A 22,036-nucleotide genomic window follows, 5' to 3' on the forward strand; every position below is an offset into this window, starting at 1 on the left:
CGCTCCAGCAGGTGTATCTCACTGATCATCCCTAAAGCCAACACCTAATTTGGCCGCCTTTCCTTCCAGTTCTCTGCTGCCTGTGACTGGAACGAATTGCAAAAATCGTTGAAGTTGGAGACTTTTATCTCCCTCACCAACTTTAAACATCTGTTATCTGGGCAGCTAACCGATCGCTGCAGCTGTACATAGTCCATCGGTAAATAGCCCACCCAATTTACCTACCTCATCCCGATACTGTTTTTATTTATTTACTTTTCTGCTATTTTGCACACCAGTATCTCTACCTGCACATGACCATCTGATTATTTATCACTCCAGTCTTAATTTGCTAAATTGTAATTATTTGCCTACCTCCTCATGCCTTTTGCACACAATGTATATAGACTCTTTTTTTATTTTGTGTTATTGACTTGTTTATTGTTTACTCCATGTGTAACTCTGTATTGCTGTCTGTTCACACTGCTATGCTTTATCTTGGCCAGGTCGCAGTTGTAAATGAGAACTTGTTCTCAACTAGCCTACCTGGTTAAATAAAGGTGGAAAAAAATAAAAATAAAGGCCTAGGTCATCAAAATAAATCAATGGCAGCATGTTTCTGGACTCATTCAGTTGTTTTTTTTTTTACCTGATTAAGTACAATACAATTGGATATGTATGTTGAAAATGCAATTTATATAGCTAACATTTAAGTTACAAATTATGGTTTCGCTGCTTCCTGTCGACAACACATTTAGATAAATAGCCCAATATCAAAGCAGTTTTAACCTGTCCAAATCAATAAGCATGCAGAAACAGTTCGTAATATTTAAAACCGAAAATGTAGTATATACACATACATATGCATCAACAGTAAATTCAATAAACTTTTTTTAAAACGAGCACCTTATAAACCGTACACAAGCACCAAAAACCCTGTTGTTTTTACAAGTGGCAAGGGGAGATTAGGTGAAAATTCAGGTTGTAAACGCTGTTGAAACTACCATAACTAAAAAAATGGAAACGAGATTTTTACATCAGTGGTTCGAGAACAACCTACAGAAGACGGAGAGCTACATTTTTAGTGCTGCGTTTCGATTTTGGAGTCGCCAAATCGGAAAGAGCAACACTTATTTGTCAATAACGCGATATCACGTTGAAATAAATTGCGCGAGAGAGGGAAATTAAGGTTCCGGGTCCTGCTTAAACGAGCACCGCAAAAAAAAAAAAAAAATTGGGAATAAGGTGTATATCACTGGTTAGAGGACAATTTGTAGAATACCGCTAGAGACATTTTGATTCAAGTGGGTTGCTATCTGGGTAAGTGTATCGCAACACATTTGTTTGTGTTAGTCATTTCCATCGATGTCACGCTGAAGACAATAGAACAGGGTGTAAACGTTTGGGGTGTAGTCTTATTTTGTCGTGATGGCTATACACTTTTTTTTATATACTAACATCACCAATCTGAGGTAAAAAGGATGTGTTATTCCACTCAATTGTATTGGGTGAAAATGCAAGTTTTGTAAGGTAGTAACACAAACTGTCCATATTAGGGAAATTAGCGCAATATACAATAATTTAGTATGGCAAAATAATTAAACATGTTCATTTTAAGATAACAGTATGTTGCCCACTCACACACTATTGCAACAATGACATATTTCTCACACATTTAACCATTTAGAGAGTTTAAAAATGCTCTAAAATACATTTAGAGCAGGGATGGTTAACTTTGATGGGGTGGGGGCCACAACAAAAATCTAAACTCATCATGAGGGGTGGCAGTTGCTCAAGTTCTGTTTACCCACATCCATACCTCCCAATCACCCCACACGACCAGTAAAACATTTCAGTGGCCCCCCTATTGAGAACTGAGAGAATTGTTTTAAAGTTAATTTTGTAAAGAAAACATCCACGGGGAGTATAGAAAATGTTGCAGTTTTCTGCAATTCTACAGATTTTGCCATTGGCTGGAGAGAAGATTTAGCAATTTTAGAATATGTCAGACCATTCTACTAATTTTGCCATAGGGTGAAGAGAATGTTTGCAGTTTTTAATGATATCTGAGTGAGACTGACTAACAAAATCAATGGCGGGCTCCCTGGCCTGTAATTCGACCATGATAACAAGTTGAAAAAACTGACCACAAAATGTATGTTAGAAATCAATTTTTTTTATCTGACATGGGCTAACTGACTGACAACAAGAGACAAATTGCTGAAGCATAACCACATTTCGAAATTGCACCTTGTGTATTCTACTATTCTAACTCACAACAGTAAATTGAGACCCCAACTCTTGAAAACATTATTAGTTTTTAAAACTTTTCCTTTGGTGGGGGAGATTGATCCGATGGCCTGCAAAAAGGAGTCTGGGCCGGCAGTTACCTCTTCCCTGATGGTAGAGAGTTTAAAAAGTCTCTTAAACAATTTAATCAGGGTACTCTAGACTAGAGCCTCCATAGTGTCTTTGCAGCAGCCTGAACGTTTGACCTCTCTACTATGGTGGTGGGCTGACGCTAGCCTTCTAGGAGCATTCTGCATTCTCCCTACAGTTTTCAGCGGTTAGCTTCGCCCACAACTAGCTCATGTGAACTACAACCCCAACATTTGCAATGCGACTTTCGAAACATGGTCCTTGTCTTTCATCAGTGAGAAACAATCCTTCAAATAAAGAAATACACCAACTGTTGCAGTTTTGCACAGATCCATATACAGCTACGTGTGCCTCCATCCAACAAGAATACACTTCCTGAGTTAGGTTTACACACACAGGTGTTCGGAGCACGCTAGATGGTGTATTAGCACAGGGGGTCCTCTTTCATCTGTTTTCCGTAAACAAGCGCTGTAACATTGCGATATGGCCGTGTGGGTACTCTAACCTTATAAAGGTGTGTATGAACGTAACATTTTTTTCATATTTTTTCCCACTGGTATGAAAGACAAGGTCCTTCCAAAACCGTACTGCAAGCGATGTGTGTTAATGTTCAGACCGAGAGTCGGGCCTCTTAACAAAGCTCCTCAGTACAGAAGACTCCTTTGTCCAATGACACTTATGAGTAATATAATGGAACAATAATGAATAAAGATGCCCAAACAAGCACTAGTAGTGGGTGTTCTTCAACTGTAAAATGCACTAGATGGTGTAAGACATCCACAAAGAATGTCTGTCTAAATAGTGACGGCAGAGCTAGTTCAAACTGCAGTAGGATAGTTCTCCTCACAGGTGGGTGAAACAGCCCATGCTTGGTGAATAGCATTTGGCTGATGTCTGGGAGCAGGACACGGGAGCACTGAATAGATAATGTGAGACAAAAGTGAGAGAAGAGAATAAATGTAGTTTCAGCTAGAAAATGAACATCCTGACAGACTGAGGCAGGTTGCTCTGCAATCATCCTACTCCAACAATTGACAGGGATAATGTGGCATTTCTTATTTGTCTGTATGAATTAAATGAGTGTTTCCTGCCTTAATGACTATTAGCTTTACACTACTTGTCCTATAGAGTTCTTGTAGTCTTAAATTATTACTTGGAATAAACTGATAAATGCTCCTTGTCCCAGAATGGCATGCCAGCTAGTGATGAAGCTGTCTGCTCCTGATAGCTAAACTACTAAGGTTGCTGCATTTTAAGTTGGGAGTCATTTTACAGCTTGCATTGATGGTATCATATTTATATACAGTAACTAAATATACTGAACAAAAATATAAACTCAACATGTCACAATTCCAACAATTTTACTGCGTTACAGGTCATATAAGGAAATCAGTCAATTGAAGTAAATTAGACTAATCTGGATTTCACATGACTGGGCAAGGATGGGCCCACCCCAACCACTTGGGAGCCAGGCCCACCCACTGGGGGGCCGGGCCCAGCCAATCAGAATACGTTTTTCCCCACAAAAGGGCTTTATTACAGACAGAAATACTCCTCACTTTCATCAGCTGGGCAGGTGGCGGCCCCGCAGGGGAAGAAGCCGGATGTGGAGGTTGTGGGCTGGCGTGGTTACGTTTGACGTACTACCAAATTCTCTAAAATTACTTTGGAGGCAGCTTATGGTTGAGAAATTAACATGCAATTCTCAGGCAACAGCTCTGGGGAACATTCCTGCAATCAGCATGCCAATTGCTAACAGGGATGTAAAACTATTTGTGCACAACATTTGAGAGAGAGAAGCTTTTTGTGTGTGTGTGTGGAACATTTCTGGGATCTTTTATTTCAGCCCTTGTTCAGTATAGTTTAGTATTTATTAGGATCCCCCAATTAGCTGCTGCCGGAAACGACACCACAAATAATATACATAGCTTTACATTTTTTTTCTTACAATTGTAAATGAGAACTTGTTCTCAACTTGCCTACCTGGTTAAATAAAGTGAAATAAAAAATATACAATTACATTACAACATCAATAGTGATGCAGTCAATCTCTCATCAACTTTGAGCCAGGAGAGGTTGACATGCGTCCTCCATGTACATCTAAGTGCAACATGTGCTGCTCTGTTTTTAGATTACAAATAAATACTAAATATTTGACCTGATAGCATTTTTTTTTAATGGAGATCTCTCTCGAGCTGTCTACTACCTTAGATACAGAAGATGTAATTGGCAGACGTGATCAAAATGTGCAAGAACTGACATTGCCAACAGACGGAAATGTGTTCGGAATAAATAAATATAGCATATATGTAAAAAAAAAAAAACTCTTCCTCGACAGATCGATATTCTCAAACTAAAGCAGATAGCTTGCTACGGCCCACCATCTATACCGTCGGTGCATAATGGAATATTTAGTTATTTTTCGAGTCTTGTTTACTTGAAACATATCACATGTTCTCATATGCTCTCACCATATATGTGCAGTATTGCTTCCAGTGCAGGACAATGGGGAGACATTTTAGGCACCGCTGTATTACTGTAGATAAGAGTAGCCATTTTCCTAATGACACATTTGAGAAATTATTAACCTTGTTTTCCCTGTCCCCTCGGTTGCAGGTTGTCCATTGATCGTTGAGATACAGCTATGGTCTGCATTCCCTGCATCGTCATTCCCATTCTCTTGTGGGTGTATAAGAGGTTCCTTGAACCCATCATCTACCCCTTCATGGGTCCAATTATAAGCCGACTTTGGCCAACAAAAAAAGCTGTCCAGGAGAGTGTCACAGGAACGGGTGATATGAAAGCCAGTGAAAAGAGCAATGGATGCCCAGTGGTGAGCAATGGAGCATGCAAGGTAATACATTACCCAAAACCTGTTATTGGATTATGGACTCAGACAGTGTTCCACCACTAGTAGACTGCACCTGTAGCAACCTCCGGTGACCAAGGCTCAGACTGGCTATGAATGCTGAAGAAGGCATCGCACACATTGTATACTGAACACAAATATAAAAGCAACATGTAGAGTGTTGGTGCCATGTTTCATGATCTGAAATAAAAGATCCCAGAAATGTTCCATATGCACAAAAAGCTTATTTCTCTCAAATTTAGTTTACAAATTTGTTTACATCCCTGTTAGTGAGAATTTCTCCTTTGCCAAGATAGTCCATCCACATCACAGGTGTGGCATATCAATAAGCTGATTAAACAGCATGTCAATTACACAGGTGAACCTTGTGCTGGGGACAATAAAAGGCCACTGTAAAATGTGTCTTTTTGTAACATAACACAATGCCACAGATGTCTTGGGTTTTAAGGGAGCGTGCATTTGGCAAGCGGACTGCAGGAATGTCCACCAGAGCTGTTGCCAGATAGTTGAGTGTTCATTTCTACACCATAAGCCTCAAATGTCGTTTTAGAGAATTTGGCAGTACGTCCAACCGGCCTCAACCACAGACCAAAGTTTATGGTGCCGTGTGGGCGAGCGGTTTTCTGATGTGAACAGTGTGCCCAATGGTGCGGTTATGGTATGGGCAGGCATAAGCTACAGACAGCAAACACAATTGCATTTTGAATGCACAGAGATAGTGACGATCTCTTGAGGCCATTCATCCATTGCCAACACCTCATGTTTCAGCATGATAATGCATGGCCCCATGTCGCAAAGATCTGTACCCAATTCCTGGAAGAAGAAAATGTCCCAATTCTTCCATGACCTGCATAAGCACCAGACATGTCACCCATTGAGCATGTTTGGGATGCTCTGGATCGACTTGTACGACAGCTCGTTCCAGTTCTCGCCAATATCCAGCAACTTCGCTCAACCATTGAAGAGGAGTGGGGCAACATTTCACAGGCCACAATCAACAGCCTGATCAACTTTATGCGGAGGAGATGTATGGCGCTGCATGAGGCAAATGGTGGTCACACCAGATACTGACTGGTTTTCTGATCCACACTCGTACTTTTATCTGTGACCAACCTATGCATATCTGTATTCCCAGTCGTGAAATCCATAGATTAGGGCATAACGAATTAATTTAAATTAACTTATTTACTTATATGAACTGTAACTCAGTAAAATCTTTGAAATTGTTGCATGTTGTGTTGTTGTTCAGTATACATGCATAGTCTCCCTAGGCAGACAGATTGCCTCCCATAATGTTAACAATGTTCCAGCTTAGGTCTGGGATTTCCGAGACTAATAAACGCAACAAAAAAAGAAACATCCCTTTTTCGGCACCCTGTCTCTCAAAGATAATTTGTAAAAATCCAAGTAACTTCACAGATACTAACAGCTTACAGACAGTAGGCAATTAAGGTCACAGTTATGAAAACTTAGGACACTAAAGAAGCTTTTCTACTGATTCTGAAAAACACCAAAAGACAGATGCCCAGGGTCCCTGCTCATCTGTGTGAACGTGCCTTAGGCATGCTGCAAGGAGGCATGAGGACTGCAGATGTGGCCAGGGCAATAAATTGTAATGTCTGTACTGTGAGACACCTAAGACAGCGCTACAGGGAGACAGGACGGACAGCTGACCGTCTTGCAGTGGCAGACCACGTGTAACAACACCTGCACAGGATCGGTACATCCGAACATCACACTTGCGGGACAAGTACAGGATGGCAACAACAACTGCCCGAGTTATACCAGGACCGCACAATCCCTCCCTCAGTGCTCAGACTGTCCGCAATAGGCTAGGAGAGGCTGGACTGAGGGCTTGTAGGTCTGTTGTAAGGCAGGTCCTCACCAGACATCACCGGCAACATCGCCTATGGGCACAAACCCACCATCGCTGGACCAGACAGGACTGGCAAAAAGCGATCTTCACTGACGAGTCGTGTTTTTTTTTGTCTCACCAGGGGTGATGGTTGGATTCGTGTTTATCGTTGAAGGAATAAGCGTTCCACTGAGGCCTGTACTCTGGAGCGGGACCGAGGTGGAGGGTCTGTCATGGTCTAGTGTGTCACAGCATCATCAGACTGAGCTTGTTGTCATTACTGGCAATCTCAATGCTGTGCGTTACAGGGAAGACATCTTTCTCCCTCATGTGGTACCCTTCCTGCAGGATCATCCTGACATGATCCTGCATGTCAGGATGCGGAAGGGAAGCCTGCGGCAGGGTAGCCTAGTGGTTAGAGCGTTGGACTAGTAACCGGAAGGTTGCAAGTTCAAACCTCCGAGCTGACAAGGTACAAAATCTGTCGTTCTGCCTATGAACATGCAGTTAACCCACTGTTCCAAGGCCGTCATTGAAAATAAGAATTTGTTCTTAACTGACTTGCCTAGTTAAATAAAGGTAAAAAATAAAAAAACATGACCCTCCAGCATGACAATGCCAACAGCCGTACTGCTTGTTCTGTGCGTGATTTCCTGCAAGACAGGAATGTCAGTGTTCTACCATGGCCAGCGAAGAGCCTGGATTTCAGTCAATCAATCAAACCCAGCCTAAAACCCCAAACAGCAAGTAATGCAGGTGTAGAAGCATGGTGCCTAGGAAAAACTCCCTAGAAAGGCCGGAACCTAGGAAGAAACCTAGTGATGAACCAGGCTATCAGGGGTGGCCAGTCCTCTTCTGGCTGTGCCGGGTGGAGATCATAACAGAAAATGCCCAAGATGTTCAAATGTTCATAGATGACCAGCAGGGTCAAATAATAAGAATCACAGTGGTTGTAGAGGGTGCAACAGGTCAGCACCTCAATCCCATTGAGCATGTCTGGGACCTGTTGGATTGGAGGGCGAGGGCTAGGGACATTTCCCCCGGAAATGTCTGGAAACTTGCAGGTGCCTTGGTGGAAGAGTGGGATAACATTTTTCAGCAAGAACTGGCAAATCTGGTGCAGTCCACGAGGAGGAGATGCACTGCAATACCTTAATGCAGCCACACCAGATACTGACTGTTACTTTTGATTTTGACCCCCCTTTGTTCAGGGACACATTATTCTATTTCTGTTAGGCACATTTCTGTGGAACTTGTTCAGTTTATTTCTCAGTTGTTGAATCTTGTTATGTTCATACACATTTTTACACTTGTTAAGTTTGCTGAAAATAAACACAGTTGACAGTATAGGAATATTATTCCTAGCCACAGCAATGTTCAAATGATATATACAAAAAAATATGATTAGACGAAGATGCATAACATGGTAACAAGTTCAGGGCGGAACATTAAAGTGAACGTTTCAGATATAAATACAATGTTTACACTGTCAGATGTCACGTTCACGCATGTCTGGCGACATGGAAATATGATGGAATAGGACCAGAGTCAAGTCAGAGTTAACTGTTGTTTACAAAGCTGCTGGACTGTTGCTTTATATCTGTTGTCATGTGTCATCTAATGAAGCCATCTCTCTTTTCAGACCGAAGTCAATGGCTTGGTTGCTAATGGGGCAGGTGCAAATGGTTCAGCTACTGCAGCCTTTGACAAGAAGACTGACTGACATTTCACTTCACACCTTAAGTTATATTTATCACTGTGAAAGTGTTTTAATACAATATGGAGAAAAACACTAAGTTAATCATTATTTTATTTAGTTGAGTAATGTTGAATCGTTTAATGCTTGATTTAACATAGCAACACAATTGTCATTTTCCATAATGCTCATTACAATTGCTTTGAGAGATTGATTAAAGATTGCATTATAATTTCAGAAATTGTCCATAATATATTTGCAGGAATAGTGACATTTTTGTGTTTCACTGTGAGATTGGTAGTGATATTCACCTATTCATTCCTCCCACTGGAGCAGCATCTGTTGTCAAAATGTGAAAGCTGTTCTGTCTTTGTGGCTGTGTTATCTAGTGGTTTCCTGGTTGCTAAAATTCTACACTGTTCACTCAATTTCAATTTATGTCAGAAAACAAGCACTGAATGGTGTAGGGAATCATTGTACGATCTAAATCACTGTGAATGATCTTTTCGATAACAATAAATATTGTCGTTATCGCTGTTTGAAGCTGGTGGACCATAACTAAAAGTAACTTTTGGTGCTAGTGGACCAAAACCTATGGTCCAAAGCCACAAAGTCAGAACATTTTGACAGCAGATGACTGTCTGGCGGGAGAAATCAATAGGCGAATAACACAAGATGGGAGGGTAAGTAATACTATGGAACACTATCATTCCACTATTATTGGCAAATATATTATTGACATTTTCTGAAATTACAATGGATTTTTTTTCTTTCAAGCCTATGTGTAGCACATTTAATAAATTAATAGTGCCTTTGGTTTATCAAGCTTGAATCGCTGATGTGTTTATAACATACAATACCTAGTTCTGTATAGTATTTAGTATACATTTTATCATTCTGAAATAAATTATCAACAATTTAAAAATTGACATCTTTCCTGTTTTAAAACATTTTTATTTTACTTTGTGCAATGTAGAAATAAAGCTATATGGATTACTTTGATTGTATTTATCTTGCATATATGAGCAGACAGGGATGTCATAGATGCTTATATCATAACCATAATAGGATAAAAGACCTTGATTTTTTTCAAACCCACACTGAGGGCCAGATTCCCAGACACGGATTTAGCCTAGGCTTGGACTAAAAGCATGCTCGATTAAGAACTTCCATTGAAATTGCTTTTTAGTTCAGCACGAGGCTTCATCTGTGTCTGGGAAAACAGCTCCCAGGGTTTTTGCAGCCTTGTCTTCTAAGTGGCTTGACCTCTTCTAGCTACTACTAGGGCCAGCAAAGGTGCAATATCTGCTCTAGTTACAATGACTAAGGTTAAAATATAAGGAATGTTATTCCTAGCCACAGTAATGTTCAAATTATATACAAAAAAAATGGTTTGAAGAAGATACATGACATGCTAAGAAACTGCCCCGTGAAGTTTAGGGCAGAACATTCGAGTGAACGTTTCAGATATCAATAAAATGTCTAGAATCGACTTGGCTTTGATAACGTGTAAGTGTCGAGTCCGTGCTGTGTATTTCAATCTTCAATTTTATGCACGTTCTGCCTAACTGTCAGACGTCACGTGCGCGCAAGTCTGTGGCGACGTGAAAATATGATGGAATAGGACGAGTCAAATCAAGAGTTTTCTCAAATTAGCAAACGGTTGTTTATCATTGACATCTACATTATTAGCTACTGTTCAGTAAGCAGAAGACTTCAGAAGAACCTGGGAGACGTAAACTAGCTAGGTGCCACGAGCGCAGTGAATTTGACAGGTGAGCTGTCAGCTAATGCTAGTGGCTAGCATAGTTGCTAGCCAGACATAGCTGGCTGGCTACTCGATTAATTAGCTAGTGTGTTATTTTAATCTCATGTCAGTTACACATCTGTTTCACCTGACAAGTTTCACAGTCTTTAAGGAAGCCTGTCAGCTGCGTTTAGGCCGTTTGTTTTGCGGTAAACTAGCTGCAGCTAGGTTGTGTGCTAACTAACGTTAGTTGACTTGCTACCGGACAAGTCCATGAATACCTCTTTTTGTGTTACTTGTGTGGTCGGTATTTATGTATATTTGTTTTACTGAAAAGGCAACGTTATAGCAAACTGTCAGCCACAGACGTGCAAGGAGGGCGAAATGCAGGTTTGCGACTGCTGTAGCTAGTGAGGTTGCTATGGCTAACCAAGCTAGCTACTTACATTGACAAGGTGTCACACCGAGGTAAAGTTGGTTTTATATTCGGACCCCAATACACATTCCCCAAAAGCCATTTTAAAAAATCAATAACTATTTCATTGCTTGTCACAGAAACAAAAATCGATATGGTTTATTCTATAAATGTGTAGCATACTTTTCAAACGTTTGTTTTCAATTATCAAGCTAGGTATGATTTATTCTATAAATGTCAAGCATACTTTTACAACTTTTGCTTTGAGTAGAAATTCCAGTTTTGTTTGAATAAAAATACATACAATCTCAAATATTGCATTTAAAGAAGAAGAAATCAATAACTAATTCAGTGAATGTCTCAGAGAAAAGTGAAAGTATGCATTTATTTGCAGTAACTTTTAAAGAAATGTTTATTTCAAGTGCATTGTTCTATATGAATCTTAAATTGTATGCCGAATCAATGTTTGCATTTTTAGTGCAACAGTTCCACATTTTAAAGTAGTTAGAAGGCACAACAGTCATTTATGTGTCTGTAATTTAACAGCAAAGAGGCCCCTTCCAATCATTTTCTATTTAGGCTTTGTTGAAATCCTCTTTTGTCATCCCCAGACAAGCTGAATGGTACCATCTCTGGCACACATTCTATCTGCAGTATTAAAAACATAAAACAGGGTTATGTTTATTTACATGTAAATTCCAGTTCTGGAATACCCATTCTGTTACACGCTTTTGCAATTAGGAACATTTTCAAATTGAATTTGATTTTTGTTAATTTGCTAAATTGACTTTAAATGACATGCATTTGACCTCAAACTTGACAGACGCACACACAACTGAGGTGTTAATCATTGTTGAGTATTCAGGCAATATAAATCATATAGTAATAAAGGCATACATTTGCAAAAAACATATGCGTTTATAAAAAAGGTATCACACATCAATGTTGTAATATCAAACATTACAATAACGGCAGTCATTGAAATCCAAATCAGTTTAATTGTCACTTGTGCCAGATACGTGTGTACCTATTACAGTGGATTGCTGTCATAGTATGTATCTAGTATATCTCATAGTAGAATATTAAAGTAACTATAATATAACATTAGAGCAAGGATAACCCTGATTAAAAATTTCAAGACAAAGTTTCATACTTCTAAATGTCTTGATGGATGAAACTATATGAGTTTTCATAGCCTACTGTTATATTACACAAAGACAAACCCAGATGGTCATCAGTTTTCTCTGGATGATGCAAAACACACATTGAGCAGTCTTGCTTCCCATTGAAGACTGGAAAAAAAGAGGACCACATTTTTATGCATTGTTGACACATTTAAAGACGCTTTTTGGAGCCCATAGTTCTAAAGGTTGTGCTTCAAAGAATAAAAAAAGTATGCTAGACATTTACAGAATAAATCATACTTAGTTTGATGTTTCTGTGACAAACTGTGAATTAGTTATAGATTTATACTGATTTAAATGGCATTTTTATAGATTTTATGTATTTCTATCAAATCAATTTAACATTGCAGCCAACAGTATTTTTCAGTGACAACATGTTTGTGGCGACCGTCTTCAATTCAGACACAGGTGTTAATAGGAGATGCAGATAGCTAATTAGCGCAGGCAGTAGGCTCAGTCTTCTATCTGTTTGCCTTGAACGCGCTGTAACATGAAGATATGGCCTTGTGGGAACACTAACCCTATAAAGGTGTGTATCAATTTTTGTAATGTACTCATCTCGGATGTTTCCAAAACCGTACCACGTGTGATGATGTTCTGACCGAGCGACAAGGCGCTCTAATGGAGTGTCTAGTTTGAGAAACAGACACCTCACAAGTCCTCAACTGGCAGCTTCAATAAATGGTATCCGCAAAACACGAGTCTCAATGTCAGTTCCTCTATCCAGTGTCTGTGTTCTTTTGCCCATCTTAATTTTCTATTTTTATTGGCCAGTCTGAGATATGTTTTTTTCTTTGCAACTCTGCCTAGAATGTCAGCATCCCAGAGTCGCCTATTCACTGTTGACATTGAGACTGGTGTTTAGCGGGTAACACTCCAGGATTATTTTTATTTGTGTTATAGTCTCCTACATTATTTTAACATTTCTACAAACTTCAAAGTGTTTTCTTTCCAATGGTACCAATTAAATGCATATCCTGGCTTCCAGGCCTGAGCAACAGGCAGATTACTTTGGGCACGTCAGTCAGGCGGAAATTGAGAAAAAAGGGGACTAGCCCTAAGAAGTTTTAAGTGACAAAGTACATTTTATGTGCACTGTCTTCATGCATTAATTTTCATTCGCAACAAGTCAGTTTTGTGGAAACACACCACTTCAGGCAGATTTTAGAATATTTGCATGAAACTCTGTTGGCAATTTGATGGAAATCTAGATATTGAAACTCCTTAGATGTCAAATGGTACGACTTCCCTAACCAAATTACATGAACATTATTTACAAATGTTTTGTTATAGCTTTGATTAATTCAGCCTGTTTTTGACGTTTATTTGGCGATCATCTCACCTAGGTAATATTTTCTAACGTCAGACAGCACATTGTAGCTGAACTAGAACTATTTTCTTGCTATCCCATTGCCCTTTGTGAGGTACGAGACTGATCAGTGCAGGCGGAATCGATGCCCTATCTGACGCAAGACAATGGTCGTCTGATCATCCCCCCCCCCTCTCCAGTTAATGTCACCTCTCCTGGCTGACACCTACCCATGAGCCCCCTTTCTTTCCATTTACTGTAACCAGCATCCTTAACAACTGATCACCGACCAACACTGGATGTCCATGGACGTTGAAAAGTAGTAGAAATTTTGTCAATCTGAACCTGGCCTTGATTTCAATATGTCGCTTTTGGTACAGTCCGGAGCGGCCTTACTTTGATCCAAACCGTAACCAATCATAGCCGTTGATGTTTCAGAAGTGTGGGGAATACAGTCCAGTAGAGCACAGAGTAAAGTCAAAAGTTGAGTATAGTACAGTACACAGTAGCACACAAGTTGTACTCCAATGTACTGTATTGAACTGTACTGAACTAGCCTATACTCTACTGAACTCTACTATTCTGTTCTGTACTGTACTCCCATTAGGCTCCCGAGTGGCGCAGCGGTCTAATGCACTGCATCAGTAATAGAGACGTCACTACAGACCCTGGTTCGGGCCCGGATTGTATCACAACCGACGGTGATCAGGAGTCCTATAGGATGCACAATAGGCCGTCATTGTAAAATAAGAATTTGTTCAAATTAAGGTTTAAGAAAAACAATACTGAGCTCTACTGTGCTGTACTTTGATGTCCAAACATTTTAAACATACAGTTGAAGTCGGAAGTTTACATACAATTAGGTTGGCGTCATTAAAAGCAATTTTTCAACCACTCCACAAATTTCTTGTTAATTACAAATGATAGTTTTGGCAAGTTGGTTAGGACATCTACTTTGTGTATGACACAAGTCATTTTTCCAAAAATTGTTTACAGACAGATTATTTCACTTCTAATTCACTCTATCACAATTCCAGTGGGTCAGATCAGAAGTTTACATATACTAAGTTGACTGTGCCTTTAAACATCTTGGAAAATGCCAGAAAATGATGTCATGGCTTTAGAAGCTTCTGTTAGTCTAATTGACATCATTTGAGTCAATTGGAGGTGTACCTGTGGATGTATTTCAAGGCCTACCTTCAAACTCAGTGCCTCTTTGCTTGACATCATGGGAAAATCAAAAGAAATCAGCCAAGACCTCAAAATGTTTTGTAGACCCTCACAAGTCTGGTTCATACTTGGGAGCAATTTCCAAACCCCTGAAGGTACCAAGTCCATCTGTACAAACAATAGAATGCAAGTATAAACACCGTGGGACCACACAGCCATCATGCTGCTCAGGAAGGAGACGTGTTCTGTCTCCTAGAGATGAACGTACTTTGGTGCGAAAAGTGTAACTCAATCCTAGAACAACAACAAAGGACCTTGTGAAGATGCTGGAGGAAACAGGAACAAAAGTATCTATATCCACAGTAAAACGAGTCCTATATCGACATAACCTGAATGTCCACTGAGCAAGGATGAAGCCAGTGCTCCAAAACCGCCATAAAAAAGCCAGACTATGGTTTTCATCTGCACATGGGGACAAAGATTATACTTTTTTGGAGAAATATCCTCTGGTCTGATGAAACAAAAATAGAGCTGTTTGGCCATAATGACCATCGTTATGTTTGGAGGAAAAAATTGTGAGGCTTGCAAGCCTAAGAACACCATCCCAACCGTGAAGCACGGGGGTGGCAGCATCATGTTGTGGGGGTGCTTTGCTGCAGGAGGGATGAGTGCACTTCACAAAATAGATGGCATCATAAGGTAGGAAAATTAGGTGAATATATTGAAGTAACATCTCAAGACATCAGTCGGGTTGGTCGCAAATGGATCTTCCAAATGGACAATGACCCCAAGCATACTTCCAAAGTTGTGGCAAAATGGCTTAAAGACAACAAAGTCAAGGTATTGGAGTGGCCATCACAAAGCCCTGACCTCAACCCTTTAGAAAAGTTGTGGGCAGAACTGAAAAAGTGTGTGCAAGCAAGGAGGCCAAAACCTTACTCAGTTACACAAGCTCTGTCAGGAGGAATGGGCCAAAATTCACCCAACTTATTGTGGGAAGCTTGCGGAAGGCAACCCGAAATGTTTAGCACAGCTCAGGGGCAGCAGCGTAGCCTAGTGGTTAGTGTGTTGGACTAGTAACTGAAAGGTTGCAAGATTGAATCACCGAGCTGACAAGGTACAAATCTGTCGTTCTGCCCCTGAACAAGGTAGTTAACCCACTGTTCCTAGACCGTCATAGAAAATAAGAATTTGTTCTTAACTGACTTGCCTAGTAAAATAAAGGTTTAAAAAATACATACATGTTTGACCCAAGTTAGACAATTCAATGGCAATGCTACCAAATACTAAGTGAGTGTATGTAAACTTCTGACCCACTGGAAATGTGATGAAATAAATAATTCTCTACTATTATTCTGACATTTCACAGTCTTAAAATAAAGTGGTGATCCTAACTAACCCAAGACAGGTCCTTTTTACTAGGATTAAATGTCAGGAATTGTGAAAAACTGAGTTTAAATGTATTTGGCTAAACTTCCGACTTCAACTGTAGATGTCTACGATTGGTTCAGATTTGGTACAGACCAAACTCCGGACCAACCAAAAAGCTCCTTAAAATAATAGCCAGAACAATACCCAAATATGCAAAGGAGGATATTGCATACGTTTATACCTTTTTCTATTTTTCTTTTTCTATATCAACATGAATTGGAAATTATATCCATAATTATGCATTTCTGTGTATTACAGATCAGGGACACATGATGTAATTCCGTTACTGCAATTCTGTTGCCCTGTATACATCCACTTCACTTACTGTAGTTCAATAACCCAAATTCATGTTTTCAAACTCAAGGTGTTATGTCATAGCAGACACCCCATTCTTTCTGCAGACATCTTTGAATCTTAACGCTGCGATATGTGACTGGGTGACCTGGCAAGTTAGCATAGAAATGTGAATTATAGATCTTAATTCTCATTGAAAACAAGACTAAGAAGCGGTAGAGCTGTTCTATTTTAGTTTGGACTGTGTAGCCTATTTTAGTTTGGACTGTGGAATGTGTAGATCATACATTCATAATCAGCAGAATTACGGTCTTACCTCAATTTGCCATGAAATTCCTAGTTTGAAAGCGATTGTTTTCTTGACACGGTGCTGTGACATTTTCTCTGTATTTCCACCCACGTGGGGTGGCCCCCTAGCCATTTGAGTTCCAGCCAATGAGATTCAGCCCCTCACATTTGGGTGACAGCTAGCAAGAGGCCTGCCCAGCATTGTCCAATGAGGTTGCAGGGTGGGCTCAGTGGACACAGCAGAGGGAGAGCGAGCGCAATGACGTGATGCACATACAGTGCCTTGCGAAAGTATTCGGCCCCCTTGAACTTTGCGACCTTTTGCCACATTTCAGGCTTCAAACATGAAGATATAAAACTGTATTTTTTTTGTGAAGAATCAACAGCAAGTGGGACACAATCATGAAGTGGAACGACATTTATTGGATATTTCAAACTTTTTTAACAAATCAAAAACTGAAAAATTGGGCGTGCAAAATTATTCAGCCCCCTTAAGTTAATACTTTGTAGCGCCACCTTTTGCTGCGATTACAGCTGTAAGTCGCTTGGGGTATGTCTTATCAGTTTTGCACATCGAGAGACTGAATTTTTTTCCCATTCCTCCTTGCAAAACAGCTCGAGCTCAGTGAGGTTGGATGGAGAGCATTTGTGAACAGCAGTTTTCAGTTCTTTCCACAGATTCTCGATTGGATTCAGGTCTGGACTTTGACTTGGCCATTCTAACACCTGGATATGTTTATTTTTGAACCATTCCATTGTAGATTTTGCTTTATGTTTTGGATCATTGTCTTGTTGGAAGACAAATCTCCGTCCCAGTCTCAGGTCTTTTGCAGACTCCATCAGGTTTTCTTCCAGAATGGTCCTGTATTTGGCTCCATCCATCTTCCCATCAATTTTAACCATCTTCCCTGTCCCTGCTGAAGAAAAGCAGGCCCAAACCATGATGCTGCCACCACCATGTTTGACAGTGGGGATGGTGTGTTCAGCTGTGTTGCTTTTACGCCAAACATAACGTTTTGCATTGTTGCCAAAAAGTTCAATTTTGGTTTCATCTGACCAGAGCACCTTCTTCCACATGTTTGGTGTGTCTCCCAGGTGGCTTGTGGCAAACTTTAAACAACACTTTTTATGGATATCTTTAAGAAATGTCTTTCTTCTTGCCACTCTTCCATAAAGGCCAGATTTGTGCAATATACAACTGATTGTTGTCCTATGGACAGAGTCTCCCACCTCAGCTGTAGATCTCTGCAGTTCATCCAGAGTGATCATGGGCCTCTTGGCTGCATCTCTGATCAGTCTTCTCCTTGTATGAGCTGAAAGTTTAGAGGGACGGCCAGGTCTTGGTAGATTTGCAGTGGTCTGATACTCCTTCCATTTCAATATTATCGCTTGCACAGTGCTCCTTGGGATATTTAAAGCTTGGGAAATCTTTTCGTATCCAAATCCGGCTTTAAACTTCTTCACAACAGTATCTCGGACCTGCCTGGTGTGTTCCTTGTTCTTCATGATGCTCTCTGCGCTTTTAACGGACCTCTGAGACTATCACAGTGCAAGTGCATTTATACGGAGACTTGATTACACACAGGTGGATTGTATTTATCATCATTAGTCATTTAGGTCAACATTGGATCATTCAGAGATCCTCACTGAACTTCTGGAGAGAGTTTGCTGCACTGAAAGTAAAGGGGCTGAATAATTTTGCACGCCCAATTTTTCAGTTTTTGATTTGTTAAAAAAGTTTGAAATATCCAACAAATGTCGTTCCACTTCATGATTGTGTCCCACTTGTTGATGATTCTTCACAAAAAAATACAGTTTTATATCTTTATGTTTGAAGCCTGATATGTGGCAAAAGGTCGCAAAGTTCAAGGGGGCCGAATACTTTCGCAAGGCACTGTATCTGCACGTGATGTAGTATGCAATTTTCGGGACCCCTTTTGGCTCGTGAGTGCAACATTTAAAACCACTGGCTAAAAAATTCTACAGAGATTCTTTTACCAAACTTTGCATCTGCACAGTTCTTCCATTAAATGGTTTTGTGAAATGTTGAATGTCAATTCTTCCTTGTGCGTAGAGTATGGTCTGTTAAATTTTGACATCAATTTAATTTTTTAACATACATTTTCAAGTGAAAAATCAGTCTCTGCGCAATTCTGTTACTGTGGAATTTCCCACATGACTGGTGTGATCAAACGAATACGTACTAAAGGAAACCATAGACTAGAACGCAAACTCATACCACGCTATACCACTGTACTGTGTAATGAACATGCCATGTCGCCTAATTCATTACTATGCCCAGGCCAGGTAGTCATCTTTTTTCTATTACCCTTGCTTCCATTTTGTGGCTAAATCAGAGTTTGCTAAGTCTGTCACTTTTGGAGAGAACCCTGGAGTACCTGATTTGATGTCATGACACATTGCTCCAAGCCTACATGTTTGGGAGAAGTGTATTGATCATTCACTCCAATAGTGTAGTAAATATTTGTCTTCTTTAATGCTGCACTCGTAAGTAAGCGTTTCACTGTAAAGTCTACACCTGTTGTATTTGGCTCATGTGACCAATAAAATATATTATTTGATTAGGTTCATTATTCTGCAAAGTGGGTCATATTTCCTAATGAAGGTAAGCTCAAACGCTTAATTTTTAAAAATTTTCTCTGATGGATTTGAGGATGCTGCCAGACAGATGTGCATCATAAGCCAGATTTGGGCAGATGTACAGTGGGAAGAAAAAGTAAGTGAACCCTTTGGAAATACCTGGATTTCTGCATGAATTGGTATCTGATCTAAGTCACAACAATAGACATACACAGTCTGCTTAAACTAATAACACACAAACAATTATACGTTTGTCAAAATTGAACACACCGTGTAAACATTCACAGTGCAGGGTGGGAAAAGTATGTGAACCCTTGGATTTAATAACTGGTTGACCCTCCTTTGGCAGCAATAAACTCAACCAAATGTTTTCTGTAGTTGCGGATCAGACCTGCACAACGGTCAGGAAGTGTTTTGGACCATTCCTCTTTACAAAACTGCTTCAATTCAGCAATATTCTTGGGATCTCTGGTGTGAACTGCTCTGGAGGTCATGCCATATCATCTCTATTTGGTTGAGGTCAGGACTGACTGGGCCACTCTAGGAGGTGTATTTTTTTTTTCTGTTGAAGCCATTCTGTTGTTGATTTACTTCTGTGTTTTGGATCATTGTCCTGTTGCATCACCCAACTTCTGATGAGCTTCAATTGGCGGACAGCCTAATATTCACCTGTAAAATGTCTTGATAAACTTGGGAATTCATTTTTCTGTCGATGATAGCAAGCTGTTCAGGCCCTGAGGCAGCAAAGCAGCCCCAAACCATGATGCTCCCTCCACCGTACTTTACAGTTGGGATGAGTTTTTTCTCCACACATAGTGTTGTGTGTTCATTCCAAACAATTCAACTGTAGTTTCATCTGTCCACAGAATATTTTGTCAGTAGCGCTGTGGAACCTCCAGATGCACTTTTGCAAACTTCAGACATGTAACAATGTTTTTTGTTGTTGACAGCAGTGGCTTCTTTCCTTGGTGTCCTCCCATGGACACCATTCTTGTTTGGCGTCTTACGTATCATAGACTCATCAACAGAGATGTTAGCATGTTCCAGAGAAGTCTTTAGCTGACACTAGGATTCTTCTTAACCTCATTGAGCACTGCGCTGTGTTAGTCATAGTCATCTTTGTAGGACGGCTACTTCTAGGGAGAGTAGCAACAGTGCTGAACTTTCCATTTATAGACAGTTTCTTTTACTGTGGACTGATGAAAATCAAGGCTTTAAGAGATACTTTTGTAACCCTTTCCAGCTTTATTTAAAATCTATTTTGGTTGAGGCACGGTTCACATCAGGCAATGCTTCTTGTGAATAGCAAGCTCAAATTTGGTGAGTGTTTTTTTTATAGGGCAAGGCAGCTCTAACCAACATCTCCAATCTCGTCTCATTGATTGGACTCCAGGCTAGCTGACTCCAGGCTAGCTGATTAGCCGAGGGGTTCACATACTTTTTTCCAACATACAATGTTGAAATAATGTATTCAATATAGACACGAAAAATACAATAATTTGTGTTATTAGTTTAAGCACACAATGTTTGTCTATTGTTATGACTTAGATGAAGATCAGATCAACTTTGATGACCAATTCATACAGAAATCTAGGTAATTCCAAAGGGTTCACATACTTTTTCTTGCCACTGTATAATTAGGTAGCTCATTAAAGTAGTTCCTTAAATAAGATAAAGAACATTTCTGAGATGCCATACATTTTGCTACTGACTGACTGTATGAGTAGTTAGACCCAGGCTCCAAAAATTTACAATACAGAATGTAGCCTAACGCAGCTCTCACCAGAAATACAACTCTCACCAGAACCACTGCTTTTAACCAGGGCAAGGTGACCGGAAACATGACCGAATACAAACAGTGTAGCTATTCCCTCCGCAAGGCAATCAAACAAGCTAAGCGTCAGTATAGAGACAAAGTAGAGTCACAATTCAACGGCTCAGACACGAGGTATGTGGCAGGGTCTACAGTCAATCACGGATTACAAAAAGAAAACCAGCCCCGTCACGGACCAGGATGTCTTGCTCTCAGACAGACTAAATAACTTTTTTGCTCGCTTTGAGGACAATACAGTGCCACTGAAAACGGCCCGCAACCAAAACCTGTGGACTCTCCTTCACTGCAGCCGCCGTGAGTAAAACATTTAAACGTGTTAACCCTCGCAAGGCTGCAGGCCCAGACGGCATCCCCAGCCGCGTCCTCAGAGCATGCGCAGACCAGCTGGCTGGTGTGTTTACGGACATATTCAATCAGTCCTTATCCCAGTCTGCTGTTCCCACATGCTTCAAGAGGGCCACCATTGTTCCTGTTCCCAAGAAAGCTAAGGTAACTGAGCTAAACGACTACCGCCCCGTAGCACTCACTTCGGTCATCATGAAGTGCTTTGAGAGACTAGTCAGGGACCATATCACCTCCACCCTACCTGACAACCTAGACCCACTCCAATTTGCTTACCGCCCCAATAGGTCCACAGACGACGTAATCGCAACCACACTGCACACTGCCCTAACCCATCTGGACAAGAGGAAAACCTATGTGATTGCTGTTCATCGACTACAGCTCAGCATTTAACACTATAGTACCCTCCAAACTCGTCATCAAGCTCGAGACCCTGGGTCTCAACCCCGCCCTGTGCAACTGGGTACTGGACTTCCTGACGGGCCGCCCCCAGGTGGTGAGGGTAGGTAACAACATCTCCACCCCGCTGATCCTCAACACTGGGGCCCCACAATGGTGCGTTCTGAGCCCTCTCCTTTACTCCCTGTTCACCCACAACTGCATGGCCATGCACGCCTCCAACTCAATCATCAAGTTTGTGGAC

General features: G+C 40.5%; 2 protein-coding genes across 9 annotated transcripts in view; both read left to right on the forward strand.

The window, feature by feature from the left end:
- The first annotated feature begins 937 nt into the window (after window positions 1–937).
- On the forward strand, window positions 938–9,703 carry LOC110523971 (UPF0729 protein C18orf32 homolog). The gene is made up of 3 exons (XM_090235052.1): window positions 938–1,299; window positions 4,975–5,212; window positions 8,725–9,703. Exons 2-3 carry the CDS (start codon window positions 5,003–5,005, stop codon window positions 8,803–8,805), a joined length of 291 nt encoding a protein of 96 aa, XP_090091178.1. The 5' UTR covers window positions 938–1,299; window positions 4,975–5,002; the 3' UTR covers window positions 8,806–9,703.
- A 570-nt stretch (window positions 9,704–10,273) lies between these two features.
- The window catches only part of LOC110523972 (dymeclin), a 156,932-nt gene continuing 145,169 nt past the window's right edge, over window positions 10,274–22,036 (forward strand). For 2 of the 8 annotated variants that reach the window (XM_090235047.1, XM_036977714.2), the window contains exon 1: window positions 10,349–10,553. The gene's annotated coding sequence lies outside the window, so the exon portion shown is untranslated. Of the gene's footprint in view, window positions 10,554–22,036 lie in introns of all 8 variants that reach the window. The other 6 variants (XM_090235048.1, XM_090235051.1, XM_090235049.1 and 3 more) reach the window with 5 other exon arrangements.

This window comes from Oncorhynchus mykiss, chromosome 5 (genome assembly GCF_057628025.1).
Source record: "Oncorhynchus mykiss isolate SJ-2025 chromosome 5, ASM5762802v1, whole genome shotgun sequence".
Lineage (NCBI taxonomy): Eukaryota > Metazoa > Chordata > Actinopteri > Salmoniformes > Salmonidae > Oncorhynchus > Oncorhynchus mykiss.